This window comes from Erythrolamprus reginae, chromosome 5 (genome assembly GCF_031021105.1).
Source record: "Erythrolamprus reginae isolate rEryReg1 chromosome 5, rEryReg1.hap1, whole genome shotgun sequence".
NCBI lineage: Eukaryota > Metazoa > Chordata > Lepidosauria > Squamata > Dipsadidae > Erythrolamprus > Erythrolamprus reginae.
The window spans coordinates 63,578,321-63,598,748 of NC_091954.1; the positions used below are offsets into that span (position 1 = coordinate 63,578,321).

The 20,428-nt window shown below is 41.4% G+C and overlaps 1 protein-coding gene across 9 annotated transcripts in view; it reads left to right on the forward strand.

Moving 5' to 3' along the window:
• The window catches only part of NT5C2 (5'-nucleotidase, cytosolic II), a 78,784-nt gene that overhangs the window by 56,767 nt on the left and 1,589 nt on the right, over positions 1-20,428 (forward strand). For 5 of the 9 annotated variants that reach the window (XM_070752779.1, XM_070752773.1, XM_070752771.1 and 2 more), the window contains 9 exons: positions 1,050-1,133; positions 7,058-7,099; positions 7,738-7,845; positions 9,271-9,337; positions 10,028-10,198; positions 14,165-14,216; positions 14,457-14,517; positions 16,379-16,555; positions 18,146-19,768. In XM_070752779.1, coding sequence (XP_070608880.1) covers positions 1,050-1,133; positions 7,058-7,099; positions 7,738-7,845; positions 9,271-9,337; positions 10,028-10,198; positions 14,165-14,216; positions 14,457-14,517; positions 16,379-16,555; positions 18,146-18,391 — 1,008 coding nt within the window. In that variant the 3' untranslated portion in view covers positions 18,392-19,768. Of the gene's footprint in view, positions 1-1,049; positions 1,134-7,057; positions 7,100-7,737; positions 7,846-9,270; positions 9,338-10,027; positions 10,199-14,164; positions 14,217-14,456; positions 14,518-16,378; positions 16,556-18,145; positions 19,769-20,428 lie in introns of those variants that run through there. The other 4 variants (XM_070752770.1, XM_070752777.1, XM_070752772.1 and 1 more) reach the window with 1 other exon arrangement.

A 20,428-nucleotide genomic window follows, 5' to 3' on the forward strand; every position in this document is an offset into this window, starting at 1 on the left:
AAGAAACTCAGCCACTCCATCTTGTTGGGATTGAGTCTGAGCCTGTTAACACTCATCCAGACCTAGCAGTCTCCAGACACCGGCACATCACTTCCACTGCTTCACTGAACAGACACGGGGTGGAAATGTACAGTTGGGGGTTATTTGCGTACTGATGGTAACTCACCCCATTTTGTCGAGGTGAGTTAACATCAGTGGTTTCATGTAGATATTAAACAGGAGGAGGGAAAGGACCGACTTCTGAGGAAACCCACAAAGGAGGCACCTAGGAGTTGACCTCTGCCACCCTGCTAGCACCAGAGAGGTAGGAGAACCACAGTAGAACAGTGCCTCCCACTCCCAACCCCTCCAGTCGGTGCAGAAAGGTACCATGGTCAATGGTATCAAAAGCCGCTGAGAGTTCAAGGAGCACCAGGACAGAGAAATGACCCCTGTCCTGGGCCCACCAGAGATCATCCATCAGTGTGACCAAAGCAATTTCGGTGCTGTAGCTGGACCTGAAACCAGACTGTTGAGGGCCTAGGTAATCAGTTTCTTCCAAGGACCATTGGAGCTGGAGCGCCACCACCTTCTCAATAACCTTCCCTAAAAATGGAAGATTGGATACCTGATGATAGTTGTTTAAAACAGCCAAAACCAGGGAAGGCTTCTTGAGGAGGAGCACTCAATTGCCTCCTTGAAGGGAACTGGAAAGGATCCATCCCTCAGAGAAGCTTTGACAACCGCCTGGATCCGAGTCCTCGGTGAAGGGTGGCATACAAATCTAATAAATTATTATTAATTATTATTATTATCCAGCCAGGAGGGACACGGATCCAATAAACAGGTGGTGGAGCTCACAGCTCCTATGGCCTCGTCCACTTTTTCAGGTGTCATCAGGTCAAACTCTTCCCACATAACAGGACTAAGATTGATCCCTGTCACCTTGACTGTCTTGTCACCAGTTGACACTGCATTCCAGTCAGAGTCCAGGTCCCTCAGATTTTGTCTATTAACATTTTATCTCAAATGTTTGAGAATTAGTTTTAAGTTGATGTTTGTCATTTTAGGGAAAGCTTCCACTGCTGCTGAGTCGCATGAAGGAAGTGGGAAAGGTGTTTCTGGCCACAAACAGTGACTATAAATATACTGATGTAAGTAAAATATTATGAAGTCTTTCGGTAAATTTTATATTTTTCATTTGGTAACAAAGGAGGCTTTAAATGCAAAAAAAATACTAGACTGTGCGGAGATGGACAGGTTATCTAAAACAGCGTTTCCCAACCGGTGTGCCGCGGCACACTAGTGTGCCGCGAGACACAGCCAGGTGTGCCGCGACAGCTCCAGCTGGGCGGGGAGCTGCCGGTGCCTCCGACCTCCCGGCTCCTGCCCGATGCTGCGGTTTCTGGCGCTCTCCTGCTGCGCCCCAAAGAAGGAAGGCAGGAAGAAGGAGAGCTTCATTCTTCGTGCCTTTTTCCCGCCTTCAATGGCGTCGGCGGCAAGTGTCCTTTGGGGCCCGGCGGGAGGGCACTGGCAGCGGAAACAGGCTGCCGGCTGCAGCGGCTCCGGGCACCGTTCCCTGTAGGCTGCGCACGCCAACGCACCCCAAAATGCCCCCCGTGCATCCTTTTCCAGGGCCACCCGCCCGCCTGCCCGATTTCCCTCCGCGCGGCTGGGGACGCGGATCCACCGCCCTTGCCAGCCCGATCTCCCTCCACCCGAGTGGGGAGGTGGATTCGCCGCCCCCGCCAGCCCGATTTCCCTCCACCCGAGTGGGGAGGTGGATTCGCCGCCCCCGCCAGCCCGATTTCCCTCCAGTGGCTGATCTCCCTCCGTGTGGGGGGGGGGCGACGAACCGACGACCGGGGGCTGTCCGTCCGTGTTGGGTGGTGCAGGGCAGGCACAGGCAGCCCCAGGGGAGAACAAGGGAGGGAGAGAAAGGAAAGAGAGAGAAAGGGAGGGAGAGAAAATTGAATGAAGGAGGGAGAGAAAGAAAGAGTAAGAAGTAGAAAGGATAGAGAAAAAGGAAGAGAAAGGGAGGGGAGAAAGGAAAGAGGGAGGAAGGGGGGAGAGAAAGAAGATATGAAGGAGGGAGAAAAAGAAAGAGAGATAGAAAGGAAAGAGGGAGAGAAAGGAATGAGAGAGAAAGGGAGGGAGAGAAAGGGAATGAAAGAGGGAGAAGGGGTGAGAGATAGAAAGGATAGACAGAAAGGGAGAGAAAGGAAAGAGAAAGGGAGGGAGAGGAAGGAAAGAGAGATGAGAGAGGAAGGAGGAGACAAAGAGAAGAAGGAAGGAAGAGAGAAAGAAAGGGATGGAGAGAGAAAGGAAGGAAGAGAGAGAAAGAGGGAGGGAGAGAGAAATAGAGCGAAAGGGAGGAAGAGATATTTTTTTTATCCAAACTTTTTTTAGCGCCCCCCCCCCAATGCTCCCCAGGATTTTGAAAATATGAAAAATGTGCCGCGGCTCCAAAAAGGTTGGGAAACACTGATCTAAAAGATTAGAGGAAAAAGAAGAATCAGATTACTATAAAATATGGGCAAAATTTTACGATTGGCTGAAGAAAAGAGCAACAAAGAAATAAATAAAAATCTACGCAAAGCATTGAATTGAAAAATTAATACTGTGAAAGAAGCAAAATTCTCTGATCAAACACCTAAAAAGTGGGGAAACGTTCATTTCCCAAATGTTGTATGTGTATGTTTTTATGTATGTTTTTTCTTTTTTGTATGTTATATTTGAAAAAAACTAAAAAAATGCAAAAAAGAAAAATCAAATCCAAATTATGAATTTGAAAGCCTGGGCTCTTCTCCAGGTTTGATTACTGGTCTAAAACTTAATTTGCAGGTATTAAAGGTGCAAATAAATACTTTCTAAACATTTCTTTAGTATATTTAGTATGAAATGCAAGGATCTTTTCAGTGAAATTCACTAACCTTTTAACATGCCATGGCGAGTCTATATTGGTCCATTCTCTTCTGGGAATTGTATTTCATCTTTCCCCAGAAAATATTTTAGGTTTGAATGCAGTATCCATTCCCATCCATTGAGACTGAGTATTTATATATCAGTCCAAAAAAACACATGTCAGAGACCAATTTTATCTGAATTTTACATTAAATGAATATTATTAAATATCTTGCAATATCAAGAGAAATTCAGAAATTTTCATTCTGCTTCTCTGATTACAGGTAAAATTGCTTTCTGTATATATAGAAGGCATCCATAGTAATTTAACTTCCTCTTCTTGTCCAGAAGATGAAAAAATACACTGCTGTGCTTTTTGTACCATTCTCTTTTCTGTACTTTCTTTGCTTTGGTTCCCCAGTGTAGGGACTTATTCTTCTTATATTTTTCCATTATGCCCTATGGCCATGTAGGCAATATTTTTGTTATTTGGCCAGATAACAGATACTCTACCCGAAAGGATATTCATGCCATTGTCCCATTCTTTTTAGCTACCGGTAGTTATTTTGGTGTAGTGATTAAGAATGTTGGCCTGGAAACCAGGAGAGACTCTGAGTTCTAGTCCTTCTTTAGATAATGAAAGCCTGCTGGGTGACTTTAGGCAGTCATTTTCATTCAACTGGACAGACCTAATAGGGCTGTGGCATGGGGGAACTAGGTGGAGGAAATAGCATTACGTATCTTTGTCATCTTGATTTACTTATAAAGTGATAAAGGTGAAATAAAAATCTAATAAAAATTAAATAAATCTGGGAAGCTCAACATAAAGTATACCAATGCTAAACCCCAACCTCCTTATTCATTCATTCATTCATTCATTCATTCATTCATTCATTCATTCATTCAGTCCAATACACAATGAGGGTTTTAGTGGGTATATATCTATATACACATAGTAAAATACATGATGAAAGTTATAGAGGAGATACTCATAGTAAAATATATCTAAGAAAGAATAGAAAAGAAGGTATAGTAATAGAACATATCAATGAAAGAATAGAAGAAGAGATATAGGAATAGAAGAAAGGAATAGGATATATAGGAGAGCAATAGGACAGGGGACGGAAGGCACTCTAGTGCACTTGTACTCGCCCCTTATATTTTTTGAGTTATGAGAACTTTAAAAGGAGCAGCAACCCATTCACTTTCATCTCAAGGCTACAAACCTCTTACAAGCCCAGTGATGTAGAAGCCGAACTAAAAATTGGTGTCACAGGAAGAAGGCAGCAAGATGTACTGCAAGTAAAAACTGACAGAATGCATTCTATATAATACCCCAGATTCTAGTATTTGTAGAATCCATTTGAAGGATACAGAGAAAGGCAAAGGTTTTATTGGAAGAAAAAGTAAAACTGAAGCTTCATAAAGTCTCTTTAAGCTCTGTCCCATAGCTGATTGAATCATCTCTATACATTCTTTAGTCATTCTTTTAAGGTAGGAGCCCATTGCAGCTGCTTTTCAGGCTCAAAACCTCCAGGATACTTCAGCCATTACTTTCTTCAAACTTCAAAGATACAATTTGCAACGAATGGACAAGGCCATCCACATTAATGCAGTTTAACCATGGCATCATTTATTATTTTTTATATTATACAAGCATACTGACAAAGAAGCTAACTATATGATAATTTATTTATTCCGGGGGTTTTATGCCGTCCTTCTCCTTAGACTCAGGGTGCCTTACAACATGTTAGCAATAGCACTTTTATAACAGAGTCAGCATATTGCCCCCACAATCTGGGTCCTCATTTTACCCACCTCGGAAGGATGGAAGGCTGAGTCAACTTTGAGCCAGTGATGAGATTTGAACCACTGATCTGCAGAACTAGCAGTTAGCTTTATTTATTTATTTATTGGATTTGTATGCCGCCCCTCTCCGTAGACTCGGGGCGGCTAACAACAGTGGTAAAAACAACATGTGACAATCCAATACTAAAACAGCTAAAAACCCTTATTTTAAAAACCAATCATACATACAAACATACCATACATAAATTGTAGAAGCCTAGGGGGAAAGAATATCTCAGTTCCCCCATGCCTGACGACAGAGCTGGGTTTTAAGGAGCTTGCGAAAGGCAAGAAGGGTGGGGGCTATTCTAATCTCTCGGGGGAGTTGGTTCCAGAGGGCCGGGGCCGCCACAGAGAAGGCTCTTCCCCTGGGTCCCACCAAATGACATTGTTTAGTTGACGGGACCTGGAGAAGACCCACTCTGTGGGACCTAACTGGTCGCTGGGATTCGTGCGGCAGAAGGCGGTCCCGGAGATAATCTGGTCCGGTGCCATGAAGGGCTTTATAGGACATAACCAACACTTTGAATTGTGACCGGAAACTGATCGGCAACCAATGCAGACTGCGGAGTGTTGGTGTAACATGGGCATATTTAGGGAAGCCCATGATTGCTCTCGCAGCTGCATTCTGCACAATCTGAAGTTTCCGAACACTTTTCAAAGGTAATCCCATGTAGAGAGCATTACAGTAGTCGAGCCTCGAGGTGATGAGGGCATGAGTGACTGTGAGCAGTGACTCCCGATCCAGATAGGGCCGCAACTGGTGCACCAGGTGAACCTGGGCAAACGCCCCCCTCGCCACAGCTGAAAGATGTTTCTCTAATGTGAGCAATCATAGTGGCCTGCAATCCTGCACTCTACCCACTGCGCCACCTCGGCTCATAATAATGACACTGCTGTTGGCCACACTGCCTTCCAAAGCAGTAGTATCTTAATAGCAAGAAGAATATTTAACTGATCATATGACAAAAAAAATCATATGACTAATTTCTGTGGTTTTCTAAGTTTTCCCACGGTTTTCATTCAGGCTTACATCATGAAAGCGGCTGCTACTTTAATTTCTATCTGACTCTTCATTCTTTGGCTCTGTTCGTTTTCTGTCTTAAGATTAATTGTAATAAAGAATTGCAGAAGAGTGTCCTAGGTAAGGAACATTATTGTAGCAGTGTCTGAGGTTTCCTATCATTTGAGCAAATCGAAAGAGTTGACCTACTTTGGATATCTCTGTATAACAAAGCAGAAGGAAGTTGATTGGTAAGCATTCCTACTGTGAGCCCAGTGCACTGTGAGTCATTGAAGGAAATAGGAAGAAGTGAAATGTGTTCAGGAATTAGAAAGCATAACTTACATTTTATAGTTAGGAATTTGGTTGCTTTAATTTTTCATTAATGCTTCTGAATGTTCATATATATTTATGACCAGGATGTTTTGTGACAAATTTGTTTAGAAATAATTGTAGCATCGGATTCACGAAGTTATTTCTTTGAACTGTTAAAACACCTAGTGTATTCAAGGGAAAAAACAAATAGAAGAGAAAAACGAGAATACGTTTAAAGAAAAATATATATAAATATATTCACAACAGGAATAAATGTTAGTAACTTATCACCTTCTCTTGAAATGCAATAAATGATAATCTCATATCCCATCTGTTATTTATAAAAAATAAAAATTTATATTTCAGTCCTAATGTTAGGGAAAGCCCATTGTTCCAGATATAACATATATATATTAATCTTGTTCAAATCAAATATTCCTTCCTTTTACGTTTAATAATCTTTCTCTTTAGTCCCTTCAAATAACTTCATCTTAATGTAATTTCTAGAACTTCTTACTTTTTCATTTTCCCTTTGTCCCTTCTCACTAATTTTACAAAACTTTAACATGTCTGTTTTGTAAATCCAATATAGAAAAAATATCCAGTAACACTTTATTATTTGTATATCGCTTTTAATTATTGAGACATCAGCTGGTTTCTTTTCTATATCGAGTGTAAAAGTGTATCTATATTTTAACTATTAAAATTAATTTCTGAGTCCATTGTTCAAAAATATCCTTTAATTTTCCAATGTTAAAATATTTTCTTTCATTGTGTAATTATAAAAGGAATTTTAAGTGTCATTCTTATTTAATTATAATCTTTAGCTTCCTCTAGTTCCCTCTAGTGTCCAGTTTTTAAAATCTTATTATGTAATATTTAAAGCTGGTTGAAATTTTTTACTGAAACTGAACTGGTTTAAGTCAAAAAATGAGTGAATGGGAAATATTATTTCTAATTTTGGTAGTTAAACTATGTATTACATTTTGTTTCTTATCTGTCTTTCAGAAAATTATGACATATCTGTTTGATTTTCCACATGGACCAAAAGTAGGTGCAAAAATATATGTTATTCTATTGTTGAACAATATTTATTATCTATTCTTGAATAATTCAGGAATAAAATCCCTGAATTTTTGTTCCTGGGCACTGGAAAAATATGGCAGCTATTTATGAATTGTTACAATTCAGATTAAAAAGTATTGTGTCAGTTGTCTTAGATAACAAGGTATAAGTCAGGTGGAAATAAGTCTGATGCATCTTCATATGCCAGAAAAGGTAGCCTCTTGAAATTAAATAATAATAATTGATACTGAACTGTTTAGTTAACTATTTATTCAGCAGCACTAATTCCTCTTAATGTTAATTGTTTACTTATTTGCATTTCTATTGTAGAAATAGCTTAGAAATAATGGCATATCCTGGATTAATAGATACACAATTAATAGTACCAATTATAATCATTGGGAAATATAGGAAACATGAATTCTCTACATGATATTTTCTTAGTATTTTGTCAAGCACTGTAATTAACCAAATGTAGTAGCTGCAGTATCAGACTAGATGTAGTACAGAGCAGAGTTAGTGGTGTTTGCTGATGAACTACTGTTAGCCAATACCTATATGAATTATTACTATTTGTTTACATGAACTTTAAATGAGAAATGCTTCTGTTTTTTCAAATGTAGCCAAGTAGCTCTCATCGACCATGGCAGTCTTATTTCGATCTCATCCTTGTAGATGCCCGCAAGCCTCTGTTTTTTGGGGAAGGCACCGTCTTGAGGCAGGTGGACACAGTAAGTCTACATAGAATACATGGTTAATATTCATCTGGGAGACAATATTCCTGTTTTGCTAAGTAGAATATGGATATGGACATCATAGTATAATTTCTTTTGAAAATAATTGAATATTTGCCCCTATGTATTTATGACATCTAGTTTTGGGGTAATAGTGATTAAGGCTTCAGGCCAAAAACCAGGGCACCATAAGTTTTAGTCCAGTTGGGTGACCTTGAGCCTGCCATGTTTTCTCAACCCAAGGAAACAGACACTGGCAAGTGATTACTGGAATTTTGCCAGAAAAACGCAGGGATTAATTCAGATACCAAAAACATTAAAAAAAACAAAACAATTCCACAACTATATTGAATAGCAAAAATTTGAAGTCAGTTGGTTTGAATAAGAAAACAGCATACTTTTCAAACAGATCTTTAAGTACAGTGATACCTTGTCTTACAAACTTAATTGGTTCCGGGACGAGGTTCTTAAGGTGAAAAGTTTGTAAGACGAAACAATGTTTCTCATAGGAATCAATGGAAAAGCGATTATTGCGTGCAAGCCCAAAATTCACCCCTTTTGCCAGCCAAAGCACCCGTTTTTGCGCTGCTGGGATTCCCCGGAGGTTCCCCTCCATAGGAAACCCCACCTCTGGACTTCTGTGTTTTTGCGATGCTGCAGAGGAATCCCAGCATCGCAAAAACCAGTGCTTTGCTGTCAATGGAAGTCAGGAGGTGGGGTTTCCCATGGAGAGGAGCCTCAGGGGAATCCCAGCAGCGCAAAAACGGGTGCTTCGCTGGCAACGGAAGTCTGGAGGCGGGGCATCCCAGCGGCGGCGGTGGGTTTGTAAGGTGAAAATAGTTTGTAAGAAGAAGCAAAAAAAATCTTAAACCCCGGGTTTGTATCACGAAAAGTTTGTATGACGAGGTGTTTGTAAGATGAGGTATCACTGTATTCTTGTAGTCTATGCGGTCTTTCTGCTATTACATACAGCTTAGGGATTTTCATTTTCAAGTTTCACGTTTTATTGGATTTATATGCCGCCCCTCTCCGAAAACTGATTTTTGCTGAAATCAGTTCCACTGCAATTGCAACTACCACATTTGTCACAGTATTATGTCAAAGCTAAATCTGTGCTAGAGGTAATTTGGTGCAGGAGGAATTGGTTGCCATCACCATTTGTACTAACTATACCATTTGGCAGTATAGGTTTGTGCTATTCTCGCCAGTGTTTTTCTGGAGTCATTTGTAGGTTACAGAAAACGTGCTGTTGCAGAAGTGGTTTAATTGTTTTTAACAAAGGCTGAGGCAAGAGTAGGAGATAATCAAAGAGTGCTGATGATATGTAGGTAAATTACATTTTCCATTGAGCCCTGATTTATCCTATCCCCCCAAGTGGAAAATGGACGTTGCTCATGAAAACAACTTTTTCCTTCTTTATAGGTTACTGGCAAATTGAAAATTGGAACCTACACAGGTCCTTTGCAGCATGGTATTGTCTACTCTGGAGGTAAAACAGAGATGAACCTGTTTATTTTATTAAGTGCAGAAAGAGGGATTTTGCTTTTAGTCCGCTTCAGTTAGAGTTTGTATCTTCCGTAGAGCAAGAATATTTTCTGTTGGTGGAAGCAGAGATTTACCCAGGATAAGTGGCTGGATACAGTTATTTTCATTCTATGGCAGGGACAGACAAACCATGGCTTTTCAGATATTGCAGAAATATAGCTGTCAGCATCCCTAAACTCTGTGGTTGTAAGTAGAGAAGAAGAAGAAGAGACCCCAAGGGCCGGCTATTCCAAATCAGATTTGTTCGTATTTTTCAGAGTTTGTATACTTCAGAATAAAATACATGTATCATGCATTGCATCCAGCCTTAACATTAGGTGTTTTTATGTATTTCAAAACTCTGTGTGTGTGTGTGTGTGCGTGTGTGTTTGTGGGGGGAGGGGAGGGAGAGAGAGAGAGAGTAGAGAAAACCAGTCACCCTGAACTTGCCACTTGGAAGCTCTGGGCCTGAAAATGAAGATGTTCCAATCAGCAATGCAGAGCATATAAGAGTTACATATAAATGTGCTTGACGTCTTCCAGTCATAACTATTTTAGGGAACAGTGCATGGAAAGCAAAGACTTTTCTACCTTAGATTTTTGTGAAGGACACAAAAACATTATTGCTCCTAAGACTGTCCTCTTTTCTCCTCAGGCTCCTCCGACACAGTGTGCGATCTCCTGGGAGCCAAAGGCAAAGACATCTTATATATAGGTGACCATATATTTGGAGACATTTTGAAGTCCAAAAAACGCCAAGGTTGGAGAACTTTTTTAGTGATCCCAGAACTGGCACAGGAACTTCATGTCTGGACAGACAAAAGCTGTGAGTATTTAATGTTCGAACGTCAGATTTGACTGGCTTGAGAAAAAATGGAAAAGCCTTGTTCCCAACTGATTTGGGTGGAAACCAGGGGTGGGTTCTAAATTTCTTTTTATTACAGGTTCTGTGCGTGTGGCTTGTTGTGTGGGTGTGTCTTGATGGGCATGTGATGATGGGTGTGGCTTCATTGTCAAGTGACTGGGCAGACATGGCTTCAAAGTACAGTGGTACCTCATCATGCGAACTTAATTGGTTCTAGGAGGAGGTTCGTAAGGTGAAACGTTCGTAAGATGAAACAATGTTTCCCATAGGAATCAATGTAAAAGCAAATAATGCGTGCAAATCCTTCAGGGAAATCCCAAACTTTAGAAGGGAGGTGAACAGAGGGCAGGGAGGAGCAGCTAAAGGGGGTGGGTGGAAGAAGCAAGGCTAGACTAAAGGGTGAGTGGGAAGGAAGAAAGGCAAGGGGGGCACCCCTCCCTTTTCTTTCTTCAAAAGACACCGTTTCAGTGCCTTTGCAAGCACGTTGTTCTCTGCAAAATCTTTCCTCCTCCAAGCCGCCCCTCCCTTTTCTTTCTTCAAAAGACACCGTTTCAGTGCCTTTGCAAGCACGTTGTTCTCTGCAAAATCTTTCCTCCTCCAAGCCGCCCCTCCCTTTTCTTTCTTCAAAAGACACCATTTCAGTGCCTTTGCAAGCACGTTGTTCTCTGCAAAATCTTTCCTCCTCCAAGCCGCCCCTCCCTTTTCTTTCTTCAAAAAAGGGGAAAAAAAGAAACCCCTTCATCCCAGCAGCAGCTGCTTGGGTTCGTAAGGTGAAAATAGTTCGGAAGAAGAGACAAAAAAATCTTAAACACCGGGTTCGTATCTTGAAAAGTTCATTAGAAGAGGCGTTCGTAAGATGAGGTACCATTGTATTTGATTAGGTGGGTGTGGCCAACTCAACATCATTCACATCAAGGGGGGGCTCATCTGGCCCCTCCCAGCCATTCTTTGTCACACTCAGCCTCAATGTATCTATAGTTCTGTAAAAATGTTGTTCACCAATTTTTAAACTTTATTATCTATATTTATTATCTAGATGTACAATGATACCTCGTTTTACAAACCCCTCTTAATATGAACTTTTCATGATACGAACCCAGTGCTTAAGGATTTTTTGCCTCTTCTTCCAAACTATTTTCACCTTACAAACCTGAGCCGCCGCCACTGGGATGCCCCGCCTCCAGACTTCATTTTTGCCGGCGCTGCTTTGAATCCCAGTGAGGGGAGCCTCAGGGGAATCCCCGCGCTTTGGCTGACAACGGAAGTCCAGAGGTGGGGATTCCCAGCGGCGCAAGGCAAAAAGGGTGACTTTTGGGATTGGGTTGCATGCATTATTTGCTTTTACATTGATTCCTATGGGGAAAATTGCTTCATCTTATGAACTTTTCATCTTACGAACCCGGTCATGGAACGAATTAAGTTTGTAAGACGAGTTATCACTGTACCTTTATACACCACTGAAAGGAGAAATTGTTCACATGCTTTGCCCAAGATTGTGATAGGAAATAGTTTTTAAGGGGCTGCCAGAATGGGGGGGAGGGGGCAATGTATTTTCAAAAGCACCAGAAAGCAAAACAAGCAGCAATGGATGGAAATTGAACCAAGAGAGAAACACCTAAAACTAAAGAGAAACTTCCTGGCAGTGAGAAGCAATATAGGTGCAGAAATATTTCAGCCATAATTTCACACAGAAGCAGAAGCCTCTGGCCTGGAGAGCACATGATGGAGCCCTCCACGTGTTTTCTGGTGATCTGTTTTTTCTCCCTCACTATTGCTGGGAAGAGAAAGAGAGAGACGTTTGCAGCACTGCGCTTTGGGTAAGTTCGAAAGCACTGCACCAGAAAGAAACAGGATTCAACCTGTGTCTCCCTGCTGGGCTTTCTGGATGGGACTTACACAGAGAAACAGTCAGGTTGAAAGCCAAGATTTTCAGCGCCCACGAGGAACTGACGCTTGGAGCAGTTTTGGAACTGTTAAGGAGGAGGACCACTCTTCAGCTCCAGCCATGTGTTTTCAAGCCCAGGCTGTTTGACGTGGAAAGCTATTGCAATAGCCCAGGCTTGAAAGTGCATGACTGGGGCTGAGGAGCAGCCCGTCTCCTTAACAAGCTTCAAAACTGCTCCAAGGTTCCTTGTGGAGGCTGGCATGACTTCGCTTTTGCCACCAGCCATGGGAAGAAGGTAAGGTCAAGAGCCTGGTGGAGACGATGAAGGACCCGTGGCAAGCTCCCTGGGATAGCGGGGGGGGGGGGGGGGGGCTAACGTGACCACAACTTACTTGTAGGCAAGAGGGGGCAGCTCAGTTGGGGCGCAGGGCAGGCATCACGTGGAACTGGAAAAGCAGCTTAGGTGGTGAGTGAGTGGGGCAGTGCTGAAAAATACCCCTCCCCCCAAAAAAGCTGAAAACAAGATGGCAACGCATGCACAATGCTGGAAACTCAGCTTTTGCGCATGCGCAGAAGGGGAAAAAACTGGAAAACCCCACCCACCACAAAAAATCAAAAGAAAAATTCCAAAAAAAGAGATGGCAGCATCCACAGACCAGCGCCAATAAAACCCAGTTCTGTGGTGTCATCATGTATTTATTTATTTATTGGATTTGTATCCCACCCCTCTCCAGAGACTCGGGGTGGCTAACAGCGACAATAAAACAGTGTACAATAGTAATTTGGTATTGATGATTAAAAATCAATTAATATAAAAACCAAACATACATACAGACATACCATGCATAAAATTGTAAAGGCCTAGGGGGAAAGAGGATCTCAATTCCCCCATGCCTGGCGGCAGAGGTGGGTTTTAAGGTTTACGAAAGGCAAGGAGGGTGGGGGCAGTTCTAATCTCTGGTGGGAGTTGGTTCGAGAGGGCTGGGGCCGCCACAGAGAAGGCTCTTCCCCTGGGTCCCGCCAGGCGACATTGCTTAGTTGATGGGACCCGGAGAAGATCCACTCTGTGGATCATGACGTTAACAGCGGCTTGCTGCCGTTTCGGGTGAACTGTTATGAACCCACCTATTTGGTGGAAACAAAACATTAGTAAATCCATACATTAGGAAAAGGAGCTTCTCCAAATCATTCTGAAATATGATATTGACGGCTTGTGGAAATTAATTCATTTCCTAGAATATTTTGCATTGAGATTTGGGAGAATTTATTTCCTTTGACAATAATGTTGTCAGTGTTCTGACTAATATGCTAATGCTGCTGATATTTCTTGTTTTTATTATATTCAAAATATTTGTTTTTTAATTAATTAATTAATTAATTAATTAATTAATTCAACTTCTGTGCCACCCAATCCCGAAGGACTCAGGGCGGCTTACAATTGCTATTTAAATGTTTGCTTTTGCAAGCCATCTTGGAAGATATATTATGCATGTCAGAATGTAACAGTGGTTCCTGAATATTTACTATAAACATACCCTGTTTTTCCATCGCAATGTATAAAAGGTTGCTTTCAGCAACAATTTAAATAACAAATATGCACTATAAAGGCAATTACTTTGGAAAAATAAAAACATGAACATGATAGAACAATGAAAAGTCCAAAAATAGGAACTCTGATTCTGAGATGTCCCCAATTATTTTGTATATCTTCCTTTGGTAGACATTGCAGAAGCATTAAAAAGACTGATTGCAAGCATATTATTTTTAGCCTTGTAATGTTCCTGCCATTCACAGAACAGAAATGAAGAATAAAAATTGTCATGTATACACCTTGTTTTAAAAAAATGAAGACATTTGTTGTGACAATTGCAGGAGGTTTTTCAAGTAGGATTTCATATTGCCATTATAAAGCAAGCAAGTCAGCATCTGTGCCTCCCGGCACTTCTAGTTCTTTTGGTGAAAATAACGCTGCCTGATCGACAGGCCTAGTTGCTTCATTGACTTCCAGTTAGAAATAACTTTTATTTTTCTCCCTCACTTAGATCTTTTTGAAGAACTTCAGAGTCTAGACATCTTTTTGGCTGAGCTATACAAGTAAGAATTTTTTTAAAATTCACACAACATAAGCCACACGTTGCATCTTTTCAGAATGTCATTATAGCCTCACCATTTTACAGTGTTTGCATCAATTCAGTGACTTCTGGGTTTAACATAAAATCTGAAAATGGAGCTATCTGGGAGCCCCAGTCACCTTCCTAAATAACTCCTTAGTTTTGTCCATGTTAGTTTTCAAAATGTCCTTATTTGCTTCTTTACTGTTTAAAATTTTAACAGGCATTTGGATAGTAGCAGCAATGAACGGCCCGATATCAGTTCCATCCAGAGGCGTATTAAGGTAATGCTCCCCATTTGATCTTGGTGGTTCCCTTTTTGCCCCTATATTACCCCCACCCCCCTTTCCAGTTCTTCAGCATGATGTTAGAATGAAGTATTCTGCAATGGCCCTACCAGAAGGCTGTTAAGACGTAGACCATGAAATGAGTAAAAATATAATGACATTTTTGTCTTTATATTTGAACTCTTCATCTCTTGACCATTTCAAAATATCGTCTCTTACTGTCCTTCTGATGAATTTGATACAAACTTCTCTTGATAAGTTGTTTTTTCTAGCATAGCTAGTTTGGACTCGGTAAATTTCGTCAATCTCATTTACACATTTGGCTTTGTATGCTATATGACCTCATGTCAAGGCTCTGTACTTTACACCCACCCTGTTATATGTAAACCAGTCTTAAGGAAAAACAATTCTAGAAAAACATTACAAGAACACGAGAGTGTGCGCTATATTGATAAAATTATGGTTCCTGCATCAGAGTAAACATAAGACTGAACAAGTGAGATGATGGCTAAAGAAAGTAGGAGGCAGGGGTAGCAATATATGTAAAGCATATGGGGAGACTACATGTTTTTGGGACAGAAGTTGAGGGAAGAGTTCCTGGCTGGGACTCTGAGACTGAGTGAGAGAAGGAGGAGAAAGGTAGTGAAAAAGCCATTTTCTATTGCTTGAATTCAAAGCAATGAATGGGGGAAAAGCTACTGGCTGGGAAGCAGGAGAAAGGTGGGAACAGCTTGCCTCCAAAAATGGTGAATGCTCCAACACTGGAAATATTTAAGAATATGTTGGATAATCATCTGTCTGAAGTCGTGTAGGGTTTCCTGCCTAAGCAGTGGGTTGGACTAGGAGACCTCCAAGGTCCCTTCCACTCTGTTATTATTATAAACATTCTTTGTATGCACTCTAGAGCAGTGATGGCGAACCTTTTTTTGGTTCATACCAAAAGGGGGGGGGAGCATGGGGGGGAGTGTGCACATGTGCTCACACTCATAATTCCATGACCTGTTTACATAACTCCGCCCCGCTCTTGGCACACAATGGCACACTGTTTTTTGCTCTCCCCAGGTTTCAGAGCCTTTCTGGGAGCCTGGGGTGGGCGAAAACGGCCTGCTCCACCGGCCCCCTGCAGGCCCTCTGGGGACAGAAAACGGCCCATTTGCCAATTTCCGGTTAAACTGGAAGCCAGTTTTTTTGTTCTCCCCAAACTCCAGCCTTTCTAGGAGCCTGGGAAGGATGAAAACAGTCTTCCCCACCCCCCTGAAGTTTTCAAGTTGGGAAACGGGGAATTTCTGGCCTCGGGGGGGGGGGCTGTTTTCACCCTCCACAGGCTCCTAAAAAGGCTCTAGAACTTGGGGAGAGCAAAACATGGTCCTGTTTCCTGGCTCCCAGTGGGCTCAGAACTGAAAATCAGATGGCCGGCATACACATGTTCGCCGGACCTGAGCTCACATGGCCACCAATATGGGTCCACGTGCCACTTGTGACACACGTGCCATAGGTTTGCCATCACGGCTCTAGAGTTTAGTACTTCCCATATTATTTTATTTATTCTAAAAATGCCTCTATTGTTGTCAAGCTATATAAACAAAGTCCTACTGGCCTCCTACAAGGGACATTTAATTTATTGATATTTCCTAAAAAGCTTTTATCTAAAAGCTTTTGATCTCTAACTGAATGAGAGGGTTCAAAAGAACAAAGCATTATTTTTAATCCAGCAGGAACAGGTTTATTCTTTGCTTCCAATCCTTTTCAATAAATGGAATTAGCATCCCCTGAATTAAATGGGGAACCCTTATATAAGAAATAAAGCTCTCACCGCTGATCCTGGCAAATGCTTACTAACTTCATTCTCTGATTTTAGAAAGTGACTCATGACATGGATATGTGCTACGGAATGATGGGAAGCTTGTTCCGAAGTGGTTCCCGACAAACGCTGTTTGCTAGTCAAGTGATGCGGTATGCAGATCTCTATGCAGCATCTTTCATCAACCTCTTATATTATCCCTTCAGTTACCTCTTCAGAGCTGCCCATGTGCTGGTAAGTTGAAACACAGATTTTCATTCATTCGGGTAGACAGAATGGTCCAGACATTTCTCTGACTCTTCAAGCTATAGAGTAGGGCATTCTCAAGAGAAAAGAGATGTAGCCTAATGTATCAGGTAGGGTAGCATTGATGTTGCATACAACAAAAGAAAAATGAGGCTAATCATTTTTTATAATGTAAGCCACCCAGAGTCCTTCAGGAGTTGGGCAGCATAGAAATAAATTAAATTAAAATAAATTAATCAGGTTTGATTAGTGATAAGGTTTGAAATCCTGCTTTTAAGGAGCAGTTCTGAAAAATGACACATGGATTTGAACCTGAATGCATCTATATTTGACTATTTCATATTAAACAAAGAAGTTACATAATATATGTAAGATCTACATCCACATCACTTTTAGGACAATGGAATAATTTGTAAACAATATTGGTAATGAATTGGTTAAGGAAAAATTGCAGGTTTACCTATACAAAGTGTTCCTCACTTAACTACTCTTTCATTTTTGTTATGTCAGTAAATATTCACCACTCTAGGATGACAAATCCCTCTGCAGGAGAGGCAGATTGTGCCCTGTTTTGTGATATATTGTAGTTTGGCAAAATGTAAGCAGCTTAATACAATGTTATTGCATTTGTTTGTTTTAATGCATTGTTTTTGCTGTTGTAAGCTTCTTTATGTAGTCTTATATAGAGATGAAAATCTATGTTAGTATCTGCACATAATGTAGCTAATGAGTCACCTAACTCAGAGGTGGGCTACTAAGGTGGAACGTGCGCCGTGGGCGCCCCTGCATATCAGCGCGTGATTTCGCAATCTGCCCAGGTGCGGTAGCACAATTTATTAATTTATTTATTGTTAGAGTTGGAAGGGACCATGCGGGTCATCAAGTCCAACCCCCTGCCTAAGCAGGAACCCTATAGCATCCCAGCCAAATGGCAGTCCAATTTCCTCTTTAAAATGTCCAGAGTATTGGAGTTCACAGCGTCCGCTGGTAGGTTGTTCCACTGGTTGATCGTTCTGACCGTCAGGAAGTTCTTCCTTATTTCCAGGTTGAATCTTTCCTTGGTCAGCTTCCAGCCGTTGTTCCTCATCCGGCCCTCCAGTGCCCTGGAGAATAGAGTGGCCCCCTCCTCTCTGTGGCAACCCCTCATATACCTGTAAACTGCTATCATGTCCGCTCTGGCCCTCCTTTTCTCTAGGCTATCCATGCCCAGTTCCCGCAGTTTCTCTTCGTAAGTCTTGGTTTCTAGACCCCTGATCATTTTGGTTGCTCTTTTCTGCCCCTTATCCAGAGTTTCAATGTCTTTTTTGAAGTATGGTGACCAGAACTGAACACAGTATCCCAGGTGTGGTCTGACCAGGGCATAGTAGAGTGGTATTAAGACTTCCCTGGTCTTGGAGTGTATTCCCCTGTTGATGCATCTTAGGATTGCATTGGCTTTTTGATTGATTGATTGAATTGTGCTGGACCCCGCTAGCACTCAGAGCCATGGGTTTAGCACACGTCACCGTTCCACTTTAGCAGCCCACTCTGTCCTAACTTCTCGGAGCACTGAGGGAAAGATTCTCTTTTCCATTGCAGATGCCACACGAGTCAACCGTGGAGCACACCCATGTGGACATCAATGAGACTGAATCCCCAATGGCGACCCGTAATCGCACTTCAGTGGACTTCAAAGATTCCGACAAACGACATCAGCTCACCCGATCTGTTAGTGAGATTAAACCACCCAATCTCTTCCCTCAAACACCCCAAGAGATTACACATTGCCATGATGAGGATGATGATGAGGAAGAAGAAGAGGAAGAGGAAGAAGAGGAAGAATAGAAAATACTTTCATTTAAAATGTGGCTATAGCAGGAATTGGCAGGAACTGATTCCCCCCAAGTGGGGAATAATAAGCAAGCAAACGAAATCTAATCAGGAGTCCTTTATCTTTAGCAAGCTTATTCCTTGCAGACCTGTTCCAAATATACAAAGAATGTGCTGGCTGAATTAAGACCACATATAGGTAGCCCAAATGCATCCCCACACAGACACACATAAAAAGGAAGGGTTGTTTGTGCATTTTTTAATTCTCTACCGGTTCATTTCATTAAAATAGCCTCTGACAGGAAGGTTTCCGTGACCTGCAGTGATCACAGCAGCTATAGTTATTTGACCTTTTAGGAGGGATTCTCTCTCTCTCTCTTTCTCCTCAGTCCTCAATCCTGAATGTGTAAAAATGGGAGTATTTTCAGGGTTCCGTTCATCCGGTCGAGTGCGGTCCTCTGCCTTTACTCTACTGCTTTCCAGCTTTTACCCATTTTTATACGTTATGATTTATGAAATGATATGCCACCTGTTTTGGGATGTCTGATAGGTAGTTTTCTGTGGCTGAAATTTGAAAGCTTTTATCACTCTGATGGAGGCATGTGGGGCCTGTGTTCTAGAACCTTCTAAAATGGATCCTTAGGCCGCCGTGTGCTTATTCTTTGCCCTGATTATTTCTACTGAAGAGATCGATACTTTTTACGCTCAATTTTAATGGGAGAAGGAAAAGAAGAGGTGGTTTTGAATGCCTGCATGACCTCAAAGAAAACAACTGCTCATATAGTCCAGACGAAGACAATTACAACCTTTCGAAAAAGAAGTTTTATTTGCGCCTCTTTTCATCACCTTATTATTGCTAAAACTTTAGCTCTGTGTCAGAGTGAGATTCTTTTTTTTTTCAGCTAGCAGCCACTCGGCTCACTATGTGGCATCAAATGGTTCCAGAGCCTTCACAAAACAGAATGCCTTCAACAGGATGTCCTTGTTGGGCCGCTCTGTTTTTACCTCCATTCCGAGAATGAGACTCAATGAAGGTCAGCTTCATAATATTTGTGAAAGGCTCCGAGGGCCTGGCTTGTTGTCCTATGAATTAGTTCAGGCTTTTAAATTAAAGCACATTTCCTGATAATTACTCTCTAGTCCAAGGCTGCCTGGGTTTCTTTTTCATACAAATAAGCCGTTTCCTGGAGTGTAAACGTATCTGTCACCATTCTGTGCCATTGGTGTATAGAAGAAAGAAAAGGAGGCCCTATTTTAAAATACTGCATTTTTTTTTATTTTGAATCATTTAATGGTAATTATATTCCATTATTAAACACACTGAATTGCAAATCAGCAGGATAAGCTGGTACCGCTCTGACAGATCTGCAAATAAAAAAAATATGATATTCATAAGCAGCTTTCATTTGTTTCTGAAAGTTAAAAAATAAATAAAAAGGTAAAGTCATCAGTGTTAGACTGGCTAACAAAAGTGTTCCAAGCAAGTTTATGTGAATTAACATCTCATCCAGGGATAATAACCATTATGAAAAGTACGGATGTTTCATGAAATGTGGAACAATTCTGGGATATTCGGTTCCCATTACTATACTTCATTGCATTCTGCAATAGCAATGGTGGGCAATTTGGATTCCATCCAGAGGCTAATCTTGGAACAGAGATGACTACCTACATCATAATAAGCTGCCTATTATCAGTGCAATCAGAATTGGAAGAGGCTGCCCATAGGCAACAGATCAAGATTTTCTTAAGAGTTCCAACAACCCACACTTAACCTGTTGCATTCCTATTCTGTGTTATTGTGAATTTCTGCCTTTGTGAACCAGCTCTTAGTTGCTCCATCCATAATCTCCCCAGGTTGCAGCCATCTTCTCTTAATTTGGAAAGAGAGCTTTTAACTGCTCTGGTGGTAAGTAGTCAGTTCAACTACTACTTCTATTTCTAAAAGATATTATTTGCAGTGGTAGCAAGCATTTCAAGCACCCCTTCAAACTTGTCCTCAACACTTCGATAAGAAAGAAGATGATCAAAAACGTTGGTGGAATGTTGGAA